Source organism: Sus scrofa, chromosome 1, assembly GCF_054392235.1.
Source record: "Sus scrofa isolate SSC_HxYL_T2T_F1_AM1 chromosome 1, Sscrofa_HxYL_maternal_Yorkshire_Landrace_v2.0, whole genome shotgun sequence".
NCBI classification, from domain to species: domain Eukaryota; kingdom Metazoa; phylum Chordata; class Mammalia; order Artiodactyla; family Suidae; genus Sus; species Sus scrofa.
Window position 1 is genome coordinate 131,964,757 of NC_139383.1, and position 24,211 is coordinate 131,988,967.

The window sequence follows — 24,211 nt, forward strand, 5'->3', positions numbered from 1 at the left end:
TGGAACCTGCATCCTCATGGATTTTAGTTGGGTTCATTGACTACTGAGCCACAAAGGGAACTCCAGTATGGACATTTTAACAATATAATTCTTCCAGTCCAAAAACACAGGATATCTTACCATTCCTTTGTATCATTTTCAAATTCCTTCATTAATGCTTTATAGTTTCTGGAGAATAGGTCTTTCACCTCCTTCATTAAATTTATTCCTAGGTATTTTATTCTTTTTGGCGTGATTGTAAATGGGATTATTTCCTTAATTTCTGATAGTTTACTAGTGATATATAGAAAAGCAAAAGATTTCTGAATATTAATCTTGTATCCTGCAACTTTACTAAATCATTTATTACTTCTAACAGTTTTTTTTTTTTTTTTTTTTTTTTTTAGTGGAGACTTTAGGGGTTTTTTAAATATATCATGTCATATGTAAATAGTCACAGTTTTTCTTCTTCCCGTCTAACTTCAATGCCTTTTATTTCTTTTTTCTTGTCTGATTGCTGTGGCTAGGAAAGCTGAGAAGTTTTAAAAACCCATAGGATGTATGGCAACATTCTGTATCTTGAAAGAGATTTGGGTTACAGAGGTACATGCGTTTGTTAAAACTAGAGCTCAATATTTATTTATAATTTTTTCTTTTGATGTAAAATTTACATATAATGACATGCACAGGTCTCTAAAACATTTGCTGAGTTTTGACAAGTGCCTGGTCATCACAACTCTACCTCCCTCCATTGTTGCAAATAATCTTGACCCACTTTACTGAGAAAATAGAAGCCATTTGGCAGGCATTTCGTCAACTTATAAATGTAGCCATATCTATTCTTTCTTCCTTTCCTTTTGTCATTTTAAACAACATATCCCTACTCCCATTTGAGGTCAATTTCTTCCCCTGGCTTTTGTATCCTATCCTTTCTAACCTTCTCAAAGATCTTGCTCTATTGGATGATTCCTCTCCTCCAGAACTCTCATTTCAAGTAGTGAACTTGTTTAAGTACTAATGCTGAACTCTCTCTGTTACCTCAGAATCCTCACACATGTCATTTCCTTTCCTTGGAACAGCTTTTATACTTCTTTCCCCTCACTTATCCCTACTCACCCTTCAGGTATTTTCTTAGATGATGTTTACTTAGATATGATTTCTCTCACCTTCCATCCCACACTATGGTAGAATCTATTGAGTTTCCTTTTTCATGACCCTCAGCTCACCTCTATTTACTTGTTCTATGTATGTCTTGCCCAGAAAACATAGTCTCTGCCCTCAGTATCTTATTAACTGTTATACCTCCACTACTTAGCATGGCACCTGGCACATTAAATATTGTTGCTGGGAATGAAAGAATTAATTAAAATTCAACCATATCATCTGTTAAATGTAGTGTTTTTATTTTATTTTTTGAAGTGTTAGAAATTTCTCTTTCTTCTTTTTTCTTTTGGTCTTTTTGTCTTTTTAGGGCTGCACCTGCAGCATATGGAGGTTCCCAGGCTAGGGGTCAAATCTGAGCTATAGCTGCCGATCTACACCACAGCCACAGCAATACCAGATCTGAGCCGCATCTGCAACCTACACCACAGCTCATGGCAATGCTAGATCCTTAACCCACTGAGTGAAGCCAAGGATCGAACCCGCAACCTCATGGTTCCTAGTTGGATTCATTTCCACTGCGCTAAGAGGGGAACTCCAGAAATTTCTGTTATTGGTTATTAAGCACCAGCTTGATACGGCAGAAAATTTCAAATCATTTGTCAACAAACCATTCTTCCCCAGCCCCCTGCCCTAAATTCTTGATAAAGAGCTCTACAAGTAAAGACATGCTCTCTTCTCTCTTCTGAATAAAACATTATGAAATAAAGGCAAAGAACTGTGATATCTTGCTGAAGAATGCTGTCCATGGCTGTAGAGACAGTGTTTGCCCAAGGCACCCTTTACTGTCTAAGTCCTCAAAGACTTGTTCATGAATTGTCTCTTCATAAAGCAAGTCCACCACTTGCTGGGTTTCTCATTCTGAGGGTCAAAAACTTTCTCACAAAGTCTCAGTCGAGTCTCTTGCCTCAGCTGTTGTAACTAGGCCCTCATCAATTCATCTTCCTGTTTGTTTGCAGGTTTGGCATAAATTTCATTAAGTGGAAAACCAAGCTCTCCAGGAATGGGAAAATTAGTGGTCCCCAATGTATACAATTATTTCTCACCTTTGCTTTTAGAATTACACTTGTGGAGTTTTTTTTTTAGACAATCAGAAATGTAGAGTTATATATATCAAGGTCCTATGAGCTTCATTCTTTTTTTTTTTTTTTTTTTGTCGTTGTTGTTGCTATTTCTTGGGCTGCTCCTGCGGCATATGGAGGTTCCCAGGCTAGGGGTCTAATCGGAGCTGTAGCCACCGGCCTACGCCAGAGCCACAGCAACGCGGGATCCGAGCCGCGTCTCCAACCTACACCACAGCTCACGGCAACGCCGGATCGTTAACCCACTGAGCAAAGGCAGGGACCGAACCCGCAACCTCATGGTTCCCAGTCAGATTCGTTAACCACTGCGCCACGACGGGAACTCCCCTATGAGCTTCATTCTTAATTTCAGAGTTTTTGAAGAAGACCTTGGCCTTGAAGTAATAGCTTCATCCACAATATCTGTATCTTTTGTCTCTGTAGGGGCAGGTCCTTTGAACTGACTCCTGATAGGCAGCAGTGCCACATTTCCAGTGAGTTTGATGTTGGAGTCCATGAGGGAAGAGTGATAAGCATCTTGGAGTCATCCGGTTTTCGACCACAACAAGGAACATCGGGTTGGAGTGCTGTGATTCCGGTCTAAAATATAATGTTTTTAAAATGTCTTTTTTAACTTCATGGTTTTTTCTGTGTGTGTGTGTGTGTGTGTGTGTGTTTTCCACACCCATGGCACATGTAAGTTCCCGGGCCAGGGATCAAACCTGTACCACAACAGTAACCCAAGCCGCTGCAGTGACAAAGCCGGATCCTTAACCTGATGCACCACGAGAGAACTACTCTTTGTAGTTTTAAATTTTTATTGTAATAACTATTGCTAGATTGTGTTAAATAAGAAGAGAATTGTGACATTTTTGTTGTTATAATTTCTTATTATTCTGTTCTTAAATTTTAAATGTCTTGTACATAGGAAATTCTCAGCAAAAACTATTTCATAGTCATAAAAATCCTACAAAGTGGAAAAATCCTTAGAGATCCTACATATCAATTTCCTCAGAGAATTTCTTAAAGGAAGAAGACCAAAGTATTACTGTATTTTTATGACTGTATTATTACTGAATTATTATTATCTTTTTACTCAAATAGGGGTATCTTATGGACAGTAGGGGCACATTCTCAAAATTCAGAGTTCTTTTTATCTTTCACTTGTGAAGGAGGATGATCATCTGTTAGTTTACGTAACTGCATTTTATAAATAGCTTACTTTCTCTGAGCAAACCTAAATTCATTCAGCATTCAGTGATAGACACTAGGGACCTAACATTACATGAATTGCTCATGTATATAACATTCATACATATATGTGCAATTTAAACACATAAACCTCTATATGTACCCACATGCATATACACTTAGAAGAGGTACTAAAATTAAATAAATGGAAAATCTCTACACACAAATATAAATGTTTCTCCTTAGAAATGTTTTCTGCTGCCGGCCTTGATATAAGTCTTAGTGATCCAAGTTAGCTCCTTTCACCAGGTCAAAATATAGTATCAACTACAGTTAGATGCTCCACAGACCACCTCTTCTTGGAGTCCTATTCAAATAAAACCAGACTAACAAGCCAGACTAACTGAAAAGGCAATGCAAGTCTTTACTGATGTCTCCTGAAGCATAACAATGCAAACTTCTTAAAATTGTCTTCCAGTTGTAAGTCTCCACTCCAGGCCATCAAATAGTAGCCTCTACTCTCTTTCTTCACTTAGTGTAATTTTGCTTATATAACTTTTTATTTTTCTTCCTTACTCTGGAAATGACCAGCAAGTAAGAACTCTTAGGGAGAAAAGTATGTGTAGAGGGTGCCTCTGAGGAGATGCCCAGAGGCAATCTGCCCTCTTACCAAGTGTCCAATTTCATGGCAGTCTCTTTCTTCAAGGAACTATTGAACTAGAGATAAAATCAACAGTCAAGTACAACGAAAAAAGTAACATACCAGAGTTGGTGTGTTACCTGTGGGTGGTGGGATACAGGCTTGGTAAAATTAGGGATAGAGATAGAGAAGATCTGCCTAAAGGTGGACCTGGACCTTGGACTATGAATTATTTATTCGGTATTTATGTAGCCTCTTGACTTGGTTTCTCACTGGTGGTCAATCTGTGGTATTTTCTTCTACAGTCAAGACTCCCTGTAACTGGATAACATAAGGAAGGATCATATGTACAGTGGGCATCTAAAAATTCTTCCAAAATCACTAAGAGGCAATTTGAGATAAGGATGGTCCCTGAAGACTGGAACCTGAGTGTCCTGGGTCCCAAGTGGCCCCACATTCCTCTAGTTTAATAATCCACTATTCAATATTCTTTGATAGCCTATATGGGAAAAGAATCTGAGAAAGAATGGATATGTGGGTATATACAAATGAATCACTTTGTTGGACAGCAGAAATTATCACACTATAAATCAAATATATGTCAATAAAACTATAAAATGAAAAAAATTGAATATATTAAAGAAAAAAAACCCAAACGGTACGGAGGGGCAGTTGAGGGGAAATTTAGTCCAGGCAAAGCACACAGCTGTTGGGAACACCTGCTGCTGGGAATATCCAGCCTCCAGATTGGCCAGCTCGTGTTAGGTTAGCGCCTGCTCAGGCCGCGTGCGGTCACTCCGCCCACTGCCCCCTTCGGCCCCACCCCCTCCTTCCATTTTGCGTACCTCCATTTCCGACTACGCCTCTCGCCCATTTGGACCCTCCTCGGCTTCCGTTCCAGATGATCCCTCCCAGAGGTTGAGGCTGCCTCCTCCTTCTTCTGGAGCTAGAGCCACCTCCCCGGGCAGTGGCGTAGCCGGACTCTGCGTCGGGGCCAGCTAGATAGGGGCGGAGGTCCGGAGCCCGGTCTGGACTCGAGCGGAGGGCCATGGAGAAAGCGGCCCCAGGCGCTTTCCACACCGACTAACGTGGGCCCGTTCCGGCTGTAGGCGCCATGGACCGAGCCCCCGCAGACCAGGTAGGCAGGCTTGGGCCGCCCGGGCCGGGCCGGGGTCTGGGGGTTGTTGCTAACTCCGGGGCGGGCCCTGGGCTCCGAGCGCGGCCCAGGACGACAGGAGCCCTCGGGTTACTGCTGGTGCAGACCTCCTTACCCCGGATCCTGTCGGCGCCCTCCTCTCTTGCATTGTTCCAGAGGCTCTCTCAAGCTTGGGGGCTTTTTCATTTCAGATACCCCCTGCCCCCCGGGCTGGGGACTCGCTCTTGCCCCTCCTCTTTGGCCTGGTAAAAGGGGCCAGAAGACTTCCAAGTAGTCCGTGGTCTCCGAAGAGGAGGGTTTGTAACTTCCAACGAAATACACCCCCCCCCTCCCCCGCCAAACTCCATTCCCTTCAGTTCTGGAATGTATTTTCAAGGTGGAAAGGTTTTTGAAGGCTTCTCAGGAAAACTGTCAGAGAATGTGTGATAACTACAGATGAAGGGGGGTTACAGGCTTTTTAAGATTTATGTTCCCTTGAGCGAGGCATGGTTTTTGCAGTGGTATTAGGGAGGTTTTTCCTTTTAGATATGAAATACTACGGTTTCTCTTTGCCCTTTAGCCAGGTATTTTGCAGAAGTTAGTTTTTTAAAAAACAGATTTTATATTTTAAAGGTGTAGGACCCCCAGCACGAATTCATTTCCGAGCCCGTTTTCATATTCCCGCATTAGTCCCATTAGTGTTTTTCATTACATCAAATTCCTGATTATCCAAACTAGCAGGTGCTGGAAGGCTGTGTCAAAAATAATCTAAAATAATTGTTTTCTGCCCCTCCAAAAGTTTCAGTATTTTCCACTCTTGAGACCTGTTTGAAACAATTTGATGAAGTCGAAGTTTACCTACTATCCATTCCCCTTTTCAGTGAAAGAAGGCCTTGTGACGAACTAGGCAAAAAAGATGAGGAAAAAAGGCTATTGATTTGCCTAATTACTTTGCAAATGGATAATTAACACCTGAATAATGAAACAAGATTTCCCAACTTCTGTATCTGTATAAATGTAGCTAGTCAGAGCCAGTTTTGATTTTGAAATACTGCTCTTTTAGCAGGCAAAGGGCAGCTTCCTGGTTGTGTATATTTGTTGTTGTTGTTGTTGTTTTTAAACAAAAACTTTATTTAAAGAAAGCTTTATGTGAATATGACCCTGGAAACACAAATGAGTCTTATGAAACACTACTGTATTTACCAGAACAAAATTGACTGGGCCCCCTTGGCAAATATATACAGTTTTTCCTGTGACCCAGAGTATTCTATATACAACCCATATCCAATTTAATGAAAGACAGCTTTTTAAAGTATCTATCAAGAACGCCTGAGATTTCAAAGTCTGATAAGTGAATGGGAAATTTTCTTGAATGATTTTCTTCTATGCGTGTCAGTAATGAAAGGGTTAAACATTTTGGTCCTTCACCATGATGACAGAACTGTAACTAATAATGCTACCATATGTATACTTATGATTCCTTTCATCCCAGAGGAAATGTAATTAACTGTTTATATGATAAACTTTAGCATAGCTATTTGTGTGTGGTTACCTTAACATCAAGTGTTGTGAGCAAATTATTTAGAGCCTCTTCTTTCATCCTCTATCTTTCCGAAGTCCACAACTTATTAAAATCTTATAGAAATTTAAGGTTCAGAAAAAAATTCTTGTGTCGATTTTCCTTTGAAGATTTTTTCTTTTTTGTCCAATACCTCCTGCCTCTTCCCTAATCTAACCCTAAATGAGAGAATAATTTGAATCAATCCAATTTCCTTCCATATATACTAACAGGCAGCTGAGTGATGCTGCTTTGCCTAATTCTTGCTGTAGGCTGTTAATTCAGGGGTCCAGAGATGATCTGGAAGGAGTCTCCATTTTATATTAGCGCTTTTCCAGGTAATTTGGAATATGCTTTTATATTTTTTGTAGTGAAATGAATTTAATAGGTAGAAGTCATAAAAAAACATGCACTGAAAATTGACAGAACACTGTAAACCAACTATAATGGAAAAAATAAAAATCATTAATAAAAAAAGTGCACTGGATTTCCATTTTTCTTACAAAACATTTGTTTTTTCTTTTAAACTAGTGTTGGTTTATATTCAGAATTTCTGGGGATGTCTGCAGCATTAAAACTTACTTATTGTGCTATTGTAGTGGTTAGCAATTCATGGAAGTTTGATTTTTAAAAAATAGTACTTAATACAGACTTTGTGCATTTTATCTTAAGTGAAATCCTTGGAGTATTGCACAAGTTTAACTTTAAAAAGATCTAAGCATGTTTTGCCTGAAGGCATTCATGTTGCTGTTCTTGAATTACCTCTTTTTAAAAAATGTATGAAATCTTTGTATAAATGGATACATTGTATGTTGATCAAAATTATAAAAAGTTATGAGGGATACATGCTTGATAATCATTTTAATTGCAATAATGACTATTTGAAAGAATATTATAACCAGAAGAGAATCCCGGGAGTATTCTCTTTTAGCAGACTGTATAAAATCAGAACAAATAGCTTCATTTTAATTGCCAGAATTAGTTCTAAGAAGAGATATTACTTGGTATAGTGCATTTTTTTTCCATCCTAAGGGAAAAAAAGTTGGTGTAAGGGGATGTGAAGAATAAATCATGGAGTTCACTTTGTTTATAAAGGCCTATTGTTTCTGTTTTTAGGAAATTTAGGACAGTGTTTTGAGATTTTTAAAAATAAACAATGGTTTTAGAAGTGACAACACTTGAGGTTTACAGTCTCTTTTGTATTATCAAATAATTTAAACATTGGCTTAATTTTTAGTACATTAATATTAGGTTCTTATAAAATTTATGAAATTGTCTATTACTAATGTCTTTAATTCCTAGAAAAGTATATGTGTAATAAATGCATATGATTTCATGCAAAGTACTGTTTACCAATAAGAATACAAAATTATCCACCTTATAATTTTTTCTTTTAAATAACTTCTGAACTTCCAATAATATCAGCATTGCAAAATAAATATTTTTTAAATAAGTTATGCTATAATGTTTATTATTCACTAATACTTATAGTTAGACTTTATAGATCTAAGTAAATGATCTTTCTTTTACAGATTTTAAAAGCAATACTTTCATAATAAAAAAAGTAAATAGTACTCATTTAGTGAAAATACCATTTGTAAATTTAAATAGGCATTTATCCCTAAGCTTTTAAATCAAAGAGGAAATAAAAAGTAGAATTTTAGTGAAATTGAAATTGAAAAAGTAATAAAATGCTACATATGCAGATATATGGGATGTGGCTGAAGCTATACTCTGAGGCAAATGGATAGTCAAATACTTTAATTGTTTATCATTTTGAAAGGAAATTAAAAATTAAGCGTCTTAGGCAAGAAGGGGGAAAAACCCTCAAACCAAGAGAGAAAGTAATGTAAAAACAGAAATTAATAAGTTACATAATCCAAAAACTAGTATTAAATTTAGAAAGTTTTTTTTTTTAGAAAAGTACAGTCAGATATTAACAGGATTAAATGTGGTCTGTTTTAAGAAAAGAAGGAAAATGTATAGATAGGAAAGCAAGTAGAGTCTAAAATAAATGATTTTTTTCTTCAATATTTTCTAAAGTCTTGCAAAATGTACAACTACTGCATTTTGTTTTGGCAAGTGGTTTACTTTGAGTATAAGCCATTATAAGCAGAAAATAAAACCAGCAGGTATCTCCTAAGCATTTTTTCCTTCAGAGGATATTTATTTTTGGCTGTGATATGCAAAACATCTTAATATTTGATATTTCATTTTTTTACCTTAACAAGAATGTGGAGGGTTTCCATGGTCATATTTTTTTCTGTAGGTGTATAGTACATACTGACATTTCACTGTGGGAGCATGCCTTATTATGTTCTACTTCAGTTTTTATTTTAAGTGGGTGTCATTTTTCTACTGCTTAATCTGGGAAAACTATATTCAGTCTTACAGAGGTTCCATGTTGGGGGAGTTTATTATGCATTTTCTGTTGATGTGTGCTCGTAGTAATATTTACCTATTTTCCCTATACCAGACTAGTGTGATGCTCTTTAGAACATGAGCTCAGTTGAAATATAGGCTCTCACAGATCAGAATGCATTTGTTTAATAAAGTTTTAAATAAGGTTTTTAGGAGTTTCTGTCATGGCACAGCAGAAAAGAATCTGACTAGAACCATGAGGTTGCGGGTTCGATCACTGGCCTCACCTAGTGGGCTAAGGATCTGATGTTGCTATGAGCTATGCTGTAGGTTGCAGACATGGCTCGAATCCTGTATTGCTGTGGCTGTGGCATAGACCAGCAGTTGTAGCTCCAACTTGACCCCTAGCCTGGGAACCTCCGTATGTCGCGTGTGCGGCTCTAAAAAAAATAATAAATAAATAAGGTTTTTATAGTTTCTTGTTCTGATAAATTCCTGGGATTTCTAAATTATTCATATCAAAAAAAGTTCTATTGATGTTTGTTTTAATATATGCAAACTTTTAAATGAATGTGAAATAGCTTAAGGTTTTTTTTTTCTAAGTACAATTTTTTGAGATTATGATTTTTCATGAATTTGGAAAATTCTGAAATACTTTGTGGAAGATAAAAATAATTTTATTTTTTATTTTTTTATTTTATTTTATTTTTGCTTTTTTTCAGGGCTGTCCCTGCGGCATATGGAAGTTACAGGAAGTTCTACAGTGCTGGCTGACACCACAGCCACAGCAACAAGGGATCTGAGCCACGTATGCAACCTACACCACAGCTCGTGGCAATGCCAGATCCCTGATCCACTGAGCAAGGCCAGGGATTGAACCGGCATCCTGATGGATTCTAGTCGGGTTAGTTAACCCCAGAGCCTGGAAGGAACTCCAGGATAATTTTACGGTGTAGTTTTTTTTTCTAAAGCAAATAGAACAGGAATAGATTTTGTTCTGTTTTAGATTTCTCCCATATTTATGTTTTCTTTAAGAAGACGAAAATTTGTTGTAAAATTTCTGATTTCGAAAAGATAGATCTTGGCAAAAGTAGAGAGACTAAACCAAAATTCAAACTGAGGAGTATTACTATATGATTTTTTAAAATAATGTTTTGTTGTTAACTATGTAAGACATTTTTTCCTTTGGATTTCTATACTAATATAATTGAAATGTTGCCAGAATCTGTTGCTTAACATATTGTCTATATGGGCTTTATTATGTGAAATTTTAAAAATAGTCTGGGATCTTAGCATTACTTTTCAGGCCAAGAACAAATGAAGCTGCATTTTAATATACGGTATTGAAGGCCTCAAAGTCACAATAAATAGCTTTTAAAACCATATGGAGTTGTAACTATAGGAGAAAGTTTGCCAGTCTGTTCCTGCTAGTGACATCTTCTGTTTGTGCAGCTGTTGACTACAGCAGCTTCTCTTTTTTGCTAAAAACAAAGGATCATTTCAGTGTTTGTGTGTTTTATTGTTGAATGCTGATAATTTAGAATTGCTCTTAGAATGGAAACCAATACAGACTTTAATATTTAAGGGTATGTGCTGTGTATATGTGTAGATATTAGTTATAAGTTGTGCATGATACTTTGTGAATAGTGGGTTGGGTAAATTCATAAAACTTCTAAAATACAAATGAGACTAGGTATAAAAAACTTGTTGCAACTTTTGAGTGGAGCAAGAATTTGATTTTGTTGTAAGAGTAATATATAAGATAGCCTTTATGGGCAGGTCAGGCAAAGTTATTTTTAAATTACCTTTTATATTAGTATTGCTCCTTTTTTTCATATTGAACTGAAATTTTAATATAAAATAAAATCCTAATGTCTTCTAGTCCAGATATATAAAACTGTTGAGTTCTCATATGTGCAAAGATTGCTATTTTATACCTTATATAAATAAGTTTTTAATCCTAATGACTATCATAATGAAAATCATTGAGTTACACTATTAACATTTGAAGAAGTTTTTGCCTCTTGTGTTGAAATTCAAAAAACCAACCTCAGTTCACAGATATTTCTGCGTGCAATTACCTTACCTCCTTCAGATTTGGTTAGTAGTACAAAAGTAGACCTCACAGTTAAATCAGGTGGGGAGGAAGGGTATTGAATTAACATTGCTATATAGTTCAAATTTCTCCTCACCTTTTTTTTTGTTTGTTCTGTCTTGTTTTTGTTTTTTTTGTTTTTTTGTTTGGTTTGTTTGTTTGTTTGCTTGTTTGTCGTTTTCTAGGGCCACACCCATGGCATATGGAGGTTCCCAGGCTAGGGGTCGAATCGGAGCTGTAGTTGCCAGCCCACGCCACAGCTACAGCAATGGGGGATCTGAGCCCGGTCTGAGATCTACACCACAGCTCACGGCAACGCTGGATCCTTAACCCACTGAGCGAGGCCAGGGATCAAACCCTCAACCTCATGGTTCCTAGTCCGATTCGTTAACCACTGAACCATGGCTCCTCCCTCTTTTTTTAAAACAGTAGTTTCTGAATATTTACAGTGGACTCTTTTTGGAGAACAGTTTTTCTCAAGAAAGGCTCTTTCTTTAGCCTATCAGACCTTTCCTTTAGATTTTCTTGGGTTTGCTACTGATTACTTTTGTGGGAGACATGCCTGAAATTTATTCTGAGAAATGTACCTTGATGGGAGCTTCTAATAAATACCACTCTAGTGGTGAAAGAGTTCTAGTTAGGACTGTTAATTTGAGGTAGTTGATTTGAGTTGTTGAAAACTGGATTGCATTCCACTTACCGGTTTTATTAAGGAGTGTTTAATATCTTTTTAGATTGTAATGTTTTATGTAGTTCTTAACATTCTGCTTTTATGGAATGTGCTTATGGATTATTTCTTTTATAATTAAATTTTAAAAGTGTTGTTAGGACTTCCTGTCATGGCTCAGGGGAAATGAATCTGACTAGTAACAATGAGGATGCGGGTTTGATTCCTGGCCTCTTTCAGTGGGTTAAAAATCTGAGCTGTGGTGTAGGTCGCAGAGGCTTGGATCCTACATTGCTGTGGCTGTGGTCTAGGCCGGCGGCTACAGCTCTGATTCGACCCATAGCCTGGGAATCTCTGTATGCTGCGTGTGCGGCCCTTTAAAGCAAAAAAAAAAAAAAAAAAAAAAAGAAAAAAAAAGTGTTGTTAAATGTGACAAATACTGCATGAAAACTTCATAAAACCTATGTACAGATAAATAGATTATTTTAAGGTGAATACGTTGTATCAACTAAGTTAGGATAAGGAACTTGTGCCAGGTACCCAAGAAGCTCTCCAGGTGCCTCTTCCCAGCACAGCTGCATCTTTCCTAAGAGTAATTCCTTTCCTGATTTTCATGGCTCTTATTTACTTTTCTTTATCATTTTGTCACCCACTTTTGCATCCTTGATATTGTTTATTATGGTCTATTAAGCCTCTGTAGATTTATATGATTGATAAGAAAATAAACTAACATGGACTACATATTTTGGATTACTTTAGTTTATTCAGCTTGTCTACTGGGAAACTGAAGTACTCATTTTTTTCCCATTTTAACTGTGAGCCAAAAGTTTTTCCTCCTTATATTGTTTTTTTTTTTTTTCCATTTATCATAGACATTTTCCTTCCTTTTAATTTAACCATACTAATCTAATTTCCTGAAATGGACAGAAATAGACTATTTTTTAGACTGTTTCAACAAACATAAAGTAGTTATCCTTTAGAACTCTGTTTAATGATTTTTTTCCCCTAACAAAATTAGTTTAAAACACATTGTTTTGTCTGAAGAGCTAGATTTTTTTTACTACCAACTTTATTTTTGGACTCTGAGGTATGACTTGCTTGTACTCTTGATTATTTTAACAGCTTTGGTTACGTAAGAAATGACTTCATTGAAATGTAGTAACCTTTGATAAATTTCCTCCTGTTTGATGGCTTTGTCTAAATAGTATAATCATATTTAATTACTTTAATTTGACATTGCTTTCCTTTAAATGTTTTGTGAATACTGAGAAGAGGCAAAATTAGTAAAGACTGATTCTTTTATTGTTAAATTGTGATTTTATATTATTTTAGTTTTTGCTCATTTGTTAATAATGTTTCACTTTCTCTTTGAAGAATGTCAAGCTGTCAGCTGAGGTAGAACCATTTATTCCCCAAAAGAAGAATCCTGATACGTTTATGATCCCTATGGCACTCCCAAATGATAGTGGAAATGTTTCTGGTGTAGAACCAACTCCAATTCCCAGCTACCTGATTACTTGTTATCCGTTTGTGCAGGAAAACCAGTCCAATAGGTAATTTGTTTATTTACTTATTTATTTTTGGCAGGGGGAGGGGAGGAAGGAATAAGGAAATGAAGTTGGCAAAACATACTGAATTTTTTTCTTTGTAACCATTTCTCCATTTTCTAAGAGAAGTAAATAAAACCAAATGATGTAGAAATTTTAAAAATTGTTAACATGGATTATTACTATTTTCTCATTCTTTCTAAGAGAAGGTGGAGTTCTTTGTATACATCTCCTATAATAAGTCATTGAAATTTGTTTGAAATAAATTGACTCAAAGGGAAGAATGAATTATTCAGAAAGAGATGAACAGAAGCCCTTTTTTGAAAAGAGGCATCTAATCAATTGCCAAGACAGTCTGGCATAAGAAGAATATATGAAGGGAATCGTCCTTAACTTTGCAACTTTTGTGGTTAGTTAGCATATACTTCTAGACTCTGATTGTAGTTTAAATTTAGCTTCTGTGCTATAATCACAGGGCAATTTAGCAAAATGCTCGCAGTTCAGATAATGTGTGACCTAGTGGTTAGGGTGTAACTTGTGATAGTCACGATAGCCTTTCTAACCCTGCTTAGACTGTCTGAATGATTAGCAAGCACTTTGTTGGTGTAGTTCATTTTATTGCTGTATAAAAAAAGTACTTTTAGCCTCTTTCAAGTTATGTCACACAGAAAATTGTACTTCTCTGGCACTCTGGGGTAAATAGATGAGGCAGCTGGGCAGCTGGGCTCCAGTCTTTGCCCAACCACCCCAAGGGCTAAGGCAGTTAGTATTTCTATGTATCTTAAACTATTGTGGCACACTAGTGTGCCCAGGCACATTCTTTGAGAAATTCTGGATGTATGAGACATAAGACCACTAAACTCTCACATGTTAAATATTCAAGTTAATAATCTGAAACTCTTAATAGTTTTGGGCATTGGGCAAACAGTAGAAATAAGGGATTCTTCTTAGTTGAGTCAAGTTAACATTATTGTATTAAAAGTCCTTGACCTATATTGGACTATGTTTGAAGTGATTTGTAAGCTAAATTAAAACTCCTATTTCTGTATTTGACAAAATGGCCAAGTATACAGTGTAATAAATGTAATTTTTCTTACCTTACCGAATAATCTTTGAGAATTCATGAGTAAGTCAGCCATCAGATTATTTGAAAGTATTTTTAGAATAATGGCTGGGAACATTTTTCCCTTTTGCTTTGTCATGGAATGGTGAGGAAAAGCTCTCTTCTCCTGCTCTCTCTGACAGTAACAGCTATCTGTGAAGAGGACTGCTGAGATAGGAAGGCTCTTGCTGGGGCTTTATAGGAGTTGCACTAGAAGAAAGAAGTCTAACGCTAGAGATAAGATGACAGTGAATAGTCTTGCTTTTTTCTTCTCTTCTTCCCCTTGGACCTGGTGCCTGCATCCATTGCCAAGGTGGAGAGCCAGGGAAAGAGCTGGATTTGGCCAAATGGTTAGGGGAATATGGCAGAGGGGTAGGAGGCCCTGGGCCTGAGCTGAGGAATAAGGGGTGAAAGAGTCAGATCACCTGTTGTAATCATCACCTTGCACAATGATCACCTTACCCTGCTTTTCACAGAGAGCTGTTGCAGTTGTTAGCATTGGATGGGAACTTTGGACTGCTTTTATTGGCAGAGTCAGTAGCTAGGTATTTAACTTTTAGGCAGAAATATCTTGAGGAGGTTGACAGAGTTACAAATGAGAATGGTATGTACTTTTTAAATGTTGGAATGCAGCAAACTATCAGGTTGAATTCCTTTATGCTGTTAAATTGTTATTACATGTACATAAAAAGCTCTAATTATAGCAAAGAAATTTATAAAATGATAGTTGTATCTCTTTTCAGAATTATGAGGCTGCTGTTTTTTACTGTTTTTTTTATTTTATTAAAATAAGTTGAGATTTTGCTTTAGTGTTACTTTTAGACATACATGTCAATAAATAGATTTGTTCTTTTTTGATTTGGTTTTACAGACAGTTTCCATTATATAGCAGTGATATACGATGGCAACAGCCCAATCCAAACCCTGCTGGACCATACCTTGCTTACCCCATTATATCTGCTCAGCCACCTGTTTCTACGGAGTATACATATTATCAGTTGATGCCAGCACCATGTGCCCAGGTTATGGGTTTCTATCATCCTTTTCCTGCACCCTACTCCAACACTTTTCAGGCTGCAAATACTGTCAATACCATAACCACAGAGTGCACTGAGCGTCCAAGTCAGCTTGGACAAGTCTTCCCATTGTCTGGTCATCGAAGCAGAAACAGTAACAGAGGACCAGTGGTACCAAAAGTAAGTGACTGAATTTGACTTTTATGTTTGGTATTTCTGTTGTTAGTAATACTATAAGTAATTTGCTTTTTATATTGATTAGTTTTTAATGTTGAAGATACTATTTAAAAAACAGTGAAGGGTGTAGCATTTGTTTTTGTTTTTTTGTTTTTGTTTTTTTTGTTTTGTCATTTTGCCTTTTCTAGGGCTACTGCTGAAGTATATGGAGGGTCCCAGGCTAGGGGTCTAATCAGAGCTACAGCTGCCAGCCTACACCACAGCCACAACAACTTGGGATCCAAGCCCTGTCTGCAACCTACACCGGAACGCCGGAAGCTTAACCCACTGAGCAAGGCCAGGGATCGAACCCGCAACCTCATGGTTCCTAGTCGGATTCGTTAACCAATGAGCCATGACGGGAACTCCGGGTGTAGCATTTGTGAGATAAATTTTCCATTTTTGTTCCTCATTCATAATTGGTGATATGTATTACAGTTATCTTGACGCTCTTCCCGAGAATTTACGTATACATATTGCACAGCTATTTCCAAATTATTTTAATTTAGTGATAAATTGCATAGTGACACCAGTGTTAATAAGTGGTTAGTTTGGATCCTTTTACTGACACTGTTAAGTGGCTGATGAACATCAAGATACTTCAGTCTTCAGAAATAAACAGGAAATATGGGTGAGAAAATTTGTGATTCATTAAATCCCTTCAACTTAATTGTTTCTATTCTGTCAATTTTTAGTAGGAATAGCACTTCGTTATTCAGAGGATGCTTACCATGTTATGTGAACACAGGGTCTCCTAGGACTAAAGAAAATTGAAGATAAATGTGTGAAAAGACCTTTAGTTAGCACTAGCCTTTTGACTACGTCAAAAAAAAAAAAAAAAAAAAGACACAAAAACCTTGAAATCACAATTATTGTAGGTTACTATTTCTTAATTAAAAGGTTACTTTTCTATTGAGACCTTATTAAGGCAAATAAGAAGAAAAACCATGTTTCTTCTCAGCACTTTTGAACTAGTAGAAGGCATAGTGATTAGATGCATCTTATGATAACATCATCAAGGAGTTGATGCTTTTCTAGATTTCATTAGCCTAGCCTCTTCAGTGAAAATCTTAGCTGTCTTTTGACATACCTTTTACAGATTAAAATAGACATAAGCAGTAGTTTCTTTTGTGACACAGTGGGATTTGATGGTGTCTTGTGAGCACTGGGACGCAGGTTCGATGCCCAGCCCAGCAGCACAGTGGGTTAAGGATCCAGTGTTTCCACAGCTGTGGTTAAGGATCCGGTGTTGCCACAGCTGCAACTGTCGCTCGGATCTGATCCCTGGCCTGCGTACTGCATATGCCCCAGGGTGGCCAAAAAAGAAAAAAAATACACACAAGCAGCAGAGGTTGCTTTGAAAAGCTTCGTAGTCTTTGTTCATGGAAACCTGGGTCAAGGGAAATCTTTTTGGGACCTCTGAGAATGAGGGAAAAAAAAATAGTATTGGAAATAAGATAATAGTATATAACTTTAAGACTTTGAAGTAACATGATTTATCAGAGGCACTTGAGTCTAAGAATATATATTCAGAATTCTGAGTTCTTTATTTTATTTTATTTTTTGGCTGTACCCATGGCATGCACAAGTTCCCAGGCCAGCAATAGAACCTAAGCCATAGCAGTGACAGCAGCAAATCTTTAATCCAGTGGACCATTAGGGAACTTCTTTTTTGAGTTCTTTTTTAATTACCTTTTTAAATAAAAATTTACATCCCCGGGGAGTTCCCGTCGTGGCGCAGTGGTTAACGAATCCGACTAGGAACCATGAGGTTACAGGTTCGGTCCCTGCCCTTGCTCAGTGGGTTAACGATCCGGCGTTGCCGTGAGCTGTGGTGTAGGTCGCAGACGTGGCTCGGATCCTGCGTTGCTGTGGCCCTGGCGTAGGCCAGTGGCTCCAGCTCCGATTCGACCCCTAGCCTGGGAACCTCCATATGCCGCGGGAGCGGCCCAAAGAAATAGCGAAAAGACAAAAAAAAAAAAAAAAAATTACATTCCCTTATTTAACATAATTATCCTATTATTTATCAGTGATTGAGAAAATTAAAAATGTGAATAACAATTGAAATGAATTTATATTTTATCAATTATAACAGTGTTTATGGTTATTTGAAAAATAGTGTATAAATGTGTGTATAATACAGTATTTAGCCTAATACGATTGGCTATAAATAATCTCATGATATTCTAACATAGTAACCCTGTTTCCACACGGGTTAATTTAATTAAAATTATAGCATACATTTAAGTGTAATGTATTTTGTTTATTTATTTAGTCTTTTTAGGGCTGCTTGAGTGGCATAGGGAAGGTCCCAGGCTGGGGTTTGAATCAGAGCTGCAGCTCCAGGCCTACACCATAGCCACAGCAACATCAGATCTGAGCCACATCCGCAGCCTATGCTACAGCTTGCAGCAATGCCGGATCCTTAACCCAATGAGTGAGGTCTGGAATCAAATCCATATCCTCATGGTTACTAGTCAGGTTCTTAATCTGCTGATCCACAATGGGAACTCCTAGGTGTATTTTATAATGGGTGTTTATTTTATAATGTTTAGTACATGATCTTAATTTTTTTTTTTAACTCAAATCAGCAACAGCTTTTACAACAGCACATAAAAAGCAAAAGGCCACTGGTGAAAAATGTAGCTACTCAGAAGGAGACAAATGCAGCAGGTCCTGATAATCGATCAAAAATTGTGCTACTGGTAGACGCTTCCCAGCAAACTGGTAAGACAAAATGTCTACACACACACACATACACCACTGATTTTTATCTGTTGTCATACATTAATTTTATAATTGTGGACTCTTTCCACTTTTTAGGATTGTAGACTTTCATTCTTCCATTTATCCAGTCGCTTTGTAAAATTCTGTAGGAAAGATGACACAGTTCATGTTCTTAATGTTCTTTCAACTTGTGTGCTGGCTTATGTATAATTTTGAGCAGGATTTGAGGTTTCCTTATCCCTTTGTAGGAGTGGAGCAGTTTAAAAATCAGAGTTTTTTAATTTTTCCAAAATTTGAGGTACTCATTTTGGTAAAAATCAGAATGTAGATGTTTTTATAAATAGATTAAAGTCCTTTATTAAACATCCTAACGTCCTATAGTGTCTTTGTAGGAAGAACTTAGCAAGTATCCTGTGCTGTATTTTAGCATAGATCTGAACCAAACCTATGAGTGACACCTACATTCTCAAATAAGAATGACTAGTTTTGTCAGAAATTTTTTAGAGGATTGTATAAGCATTAAAATAAAAAGTTTTATCCTGCTAATAGATAAAAATTAATGGTCTTAAAATATTAACTATTTTTCTGTTTATATCATGAAATTTCATTTTGTATCTCTGATCTCAGCTTAATAGGTATAGAGTAGATGGTTATTTTCTCTTACCATTGTTGTTAAAAAATCCTTGTTAATGATCCAGAGCTAAGAATTAGATCTTTTAAAAGGCACATTTGCTTTTTACCCTGATTAGTGTTCACTCAAATGCCCTCTGGCTTGAAATGAATTAGATGTTGCATAGTTTCTTTCATTTGGACTGTACCTTTTCTGCTGGACATCTCTTCATTTATCCTTTCACAATTGCTTAGGTCAGTTAGCGAGAAAGGATCTAGGAATCAGTTAAAAAACAATCATGTTGATAGTACAGTCATTGTGTGGTTTGTAGGGCATAAAGTGATGAGATTAACAGACTAACACATGCTTAGAATGGCTATGGAAGAATCTCATGGTAATTTATAGCAAAGTTTTCTATGTTTTGGTTCTTCTTAGACCTAGTGACCCATTTCTGCATGCTTTTAACCCTGAAATTGTTTTAAAAATTTATCCTAAAATCTTTGGTTTGCTCATTAAGTGATCAGAGAGATACCCTTCTGAAGCATAAGAATTAGAAAGTGAAAAGATGAAGGTAAAATTTTAGTAGATTATACCTTCTCTCAGTATTCTTTAGTTTTTTTTTCCAATTCTGATGATCATACATTTTATCAGTATTCTTAGTCGTTAATTTGTTTTTAATTTATCACAATTAATAGGTATCAATCATAGGTCAAATGAAATATTATAGTTTAAAGAAATTTGTAACAAATTTTTACTGTTGAGTAGAAGCTTGTATTATTTCAAAGAGTACAGAAATAATACAGAAGTTAATTGTATTACAGCGTGCTGCCAACAAACAAAATTTAAGTAAAGATAATATTTACAGTAGCAACAAAAACAAAGTTTCTGGGAGTTCCCATTGTGTTTCAGCGGATTAAGAACCTGATAGTCTCTGTGAAGATGCAGGTTTGATCCTTGCCCTGCTCAGTGGGTTAAGAATCCGGTGTTGACACAAGGTGACGCGTAGGTTGCAAATGTTGCTTAGGTCTTACATATTTGTGGCTATGGCATAGGCTGGCAGCTACAGCTCTGATTCAACCCCAAGCCCAGGAACTTCCATATGCCATAGATGCAGCCATATAAAGGAAAAAAAAAAAGACTTAAAAAAAAAATAAAGTTTCTGGGATAAACCTGACAAAAGATGCATAAGACATTTATGCAGAAAACTGTAACTTTATTATAGAATTAAAAAAAAAATCTGCTTATCATGCTAATTCAGGATGATTTGATATTGTGAATGTCATTTTTTTTCTAAGTTAGTCTGTAGATTCAGTGCAGTTCTACTCAAAATTCCAATGAGGATTTTTGGGGAACTTGACAAACTAATTCTAAAAGGAGCACTGGTCTGAGAAGAAGCACTGGTTCAAGACATTCCTGGAAAAGAAATTTCTTTTAGCTATCATGACCTATAAAGTCATTTAATTTTTTATAAGCTTACATAAAAATACAGAATATAAAATTCAGTGTACAAAAATTAAACAAAACAGAGAGCCCAGAAACAGACTTAAATGTATGTGGCAACACATAATGAAAATGATAAGAGATAGTATCGTAGACCTCTAAAATATATACCCCATGCAAATTTATTCCATATGGGTTAAGGACTTAAATTGGAAAACTGCATGTAGAAGAAAATATAGGCATATATCTTTATGATTGCAGGGAGAGAACTATTTCCAAAATTAAGAATTTCTATTTATCAAAAGTAAGTGGAAGGACAAGCTACAAATGTTAGAAAAGAGTTTTACCATGTATATAACTGACAAAGGATTAGTATGGGGACATATAAAGAATTCATATGAATCAATAAGAAAACCTCCCACCTTGCCCTAAGAACCCCTAGAATGCAGTGCTGGCAGGGGGCTAAAACAATTTTGCAGGACCATTAGGAATCTTTCTTTCGACCCAGTTGTCCTACTCAGGTGAGTGTACCCAGATGGAATCTGCCTCTAGAAAGAAAAGGAACTGTCTGATGAAAGCTGTACCTTGCACCAGCACAAAAAATCCACTGAACATACCAATGTCTGGTAACAGGTGACAAGTCAAAAGAGGTAGAGGACATCCACTCAATGGAATAGTATGTAGTAGCTTCCAAATAATTAACGAAGAACATGTGTATAATGTTAAACAGAGCACAGTCAAAATTACATTGATGCTGTATAAAAATTTTATATGAAAAAAATTGTTTTTGTGGAAAAAAGTTATGTGATAAAAAGATTTTTGATTTGTTGGGCCGGGTGGAGATTGTATGGGGATTTTTTTAGTGTCTTGTAGTTACGATTTGTGAAATCCAAAAATGAGAAACAGACAATTTAGTAGAAAAACAGACACAGGTCAGACAGTCCAAAAGTACGATTAACAGGTATTTCACAGAAGGGAAAACAGTGGCTTAAAAAAAAAAAAATGAGAAAAGATGTTCAACCTCATTACTCAACAGGAAAATACAAATTAAAACCCATAATGAGCCATCTTTTTAAACCTAACAATTGGAAAAAATTATAGCCTAGAGGACAGTGTCAAGTATTTGGTGAATATGTGCATCAGTGGTGATATTTATATCCTGCTTGTTAGAGTGTAAACTGTATCAGCCACCTTCAGAAATGATTTGACATTACCAAGTAAAGTTGAATATTGTGTATATCCCCTCAGGCCTAGCAGTATTTACCTTGGAGAAACTTTCATATGCATGCATACACATTCATATGTCTGTATAAGAATGTTTACAGCAGTATTGTTAATAGCAAAACCCTGAAACAACCAAAGTGTCACATTCATGGTACAAAATATAAATACATTATGGTATATTCATACACAGGCCTTCTAGATTCCAGTGACAATCATGAATTAGAGCCACACACATCAGAATATCAAAACCAATCTCTGTTGCAATGTATTTCAAAGGATTCGTGGTGTTTTTAAATGGGTATTGATGGTTTGTTTTAATTATATGATATTACTTATAAAAATATTATTCTATTTTCATAATAAACACATTATAAACCAACTTGTCAGGAACATTTTACCTTTTGGCAGTCTTATCAGAAAGTTTTCATCTGGAGTTCCCTGGTGGCTCAGCAGGATAAAGACCCATCATTACCACTGCTGTGGCTCAGGTTGTTCCCTGGCCCAGGAACTTCCACATGCTGCATGTGTGGCCAAAAACATAAAGGTGTTCACTTGTTTTCTACATTTACAAAGTTAGATTTCTTTATTTTCTTATTATTTTAATGATAGTTTAAAAAGGATTGATCAACCTTGTCCTTAAAGATAATTGTCACACTTGCCTTACAGATTTCCCATCAGACATCGCTAACAAGTCTCTCTCGGAGAGCTCTGCTGCGATGCTTTGGAAGGCCAAAGGCAGGAGGAGAAGAGCATCCCATCCTACTGCAGAGTCCTCTAGTGAGCAGGGAGCTAGTGAAGCTGACATTGACAGTGATAGTGGCTATTGCAGTCCCAAACACAGCAACAACCAACCTGCAGCTGGGGCTTTGAGAAATCCTGATTCTGGCACCATCAGTGTATGTAGTATCACTTTTATTTCCTTATCAGTCTATGTCAGTATGAGTGTGCCCTCTGCAAAAACTGAAGTATCTGTTTTCACCAACAATTCCTGTAATAATAGGATGGTTAAAATGGATTTTGTATATTTTATTATTAATATAAAAATATTCATTTAAGAAGAAGTATTTTTTCTAAGGTTGTAATAAGCATGCTATGTATTAGATGAAATTATGAAATGTTTTACAAGATATATGTTGTATGGTCTTAAGTGGGAAATAATTGTCTTTTTTGTTTCTATTTTTAGCACGTGGAATCATCTATCTGTTCAGGTACTTATTTTCTGCATAGTGTTTTTGCTATACTTTCTTCTTTGTCCATACCACAGTTTTGCATTTAAGCATGAGGCTTGCTGATGCTGAAGAACAGTTAGAAATCTTGCAAAGAGAAGATTTCAAAGTTAATTTGAGAGTATGGTTTTATTGATGAAATAGAATTCCAGATGGAGGTATTATTCTTGAAGATGACACATTATTAAGAACTGGAATACCAGTTAAAGTTTATGGAAAATTTTCCAGTATTACATTTATAGTGACTGAATTTCAGTATATGAAGTCAAGGGGCACTTTATTTATTTATTTATTTTTTTTAAGGGGCACTTTAGGTTTAGGCATCTTTATAATTAAATTATATTTTATGGAGTTCTCATTGTGGCATAGAGGAAACAAATCCAAGTAGTATCCATGAGGATGAAGGTTCAATCCCTGGCCTCACTCAGTGGGTTAAGGATCTGGCATTGCTGTGATCTGCAGTGTAGGCCACAGATGCAGCTCAGATCCCAAGTTGCTGTGGCTGTGCTGTAGGCCAGCAGTCAAAGCTCTGATTTGACCTCTATTCTGGGAACCTCCATATACCTTGGATATGGCTCTTAAAAAACGAACTAACTAACTAAATAATATTTTTAAATAATATTTTTAAATCTCTTTTGTTACAGGTGGTGTAAATTGGTCCAATGTAACTTCCCAGGCAACTCAGAAGAAACCTTGGATGGAAAAAAATCAGACGTTTTCTAGAGGTGGAAGGCAGGCTGAACAAAGAAATAATTCACAGGTAATTTAGAGTAGGTTGGAGAAATTTGCGTGGCATGAAATAAATGATATACAGTGATTTTCAAGGGCAGTGTCCTTAATTTTTGGTGATGCCTATTGCATTGTTTAAAAGAACCATGATATCTATAACTTTGAAATGGCTTAGCTAATAAAATTATTATTTAAATAATGAAACAAAATGGCAGGATATTAAATGTAGGTGGGGTGTATATTGTACTATTTTCTACTTTTCTGTATTTAAGAAATTTGGATATTTTATAATATTAAAAAAGAATATTCCCAGTCCTGCTTCATCTCCTATGAATTTTTCTTATCCATATAAAAAAATTGAAAGCCTTTTAATGCCTTAAATATTGATTCTTTGAACTTCAGGACTGCAGCCATGTCCATGTGTCTTTACTTAACTGTAAACACCATGAGCCATACTCTGTTATAGTGCCATAGTGATGGTTGCCTTGTGCCTTAAGGTGGCCAAACTGGGCAGCTTCCTACTCTT

General features: G+C 36.3%; 1 protein-coding gene across 6 annotated transcripts in view; it reads left to right on the forward strand.

Moving 5' to 3' along the window:
• Positions 1-4,866: 4,866 nt before the first annotated feature.
• The window catches only part of SECISBP2L (SECIS binding protein 2 like), a 54,986-nt gene continuing 35,641 nt past the window's right edge, over positions 4,867-24,211 (forward strand). For 3 of the 6 annotated variants that reach the window (XM_005659631.4, XM_005659630.4, XM_084966625.1), the window contains exons 1-7: positions 4,981-5,170; positions 13,223-13,401; positions 15,369-15,693; positions 18,321-18,456; positions 22,397-22,626; positions 22,914-22,938; positions 23,601-23,716. In XM_005659631.4, coding sequence (XP_005659688.1) covers positions 5,147-5,170; positions 13,223-13,401; positions 15,369-15,693; positions 18,321-18,456; positions 22,397-22,626; positions 22,914-22,938; positions 23,601-23,716 — 1,035 coding nt within the window. In that variant the 5' untranslated portion in view covers positions 4,981-5,146. 6 annotated transcript variants of the gene reach the window in all.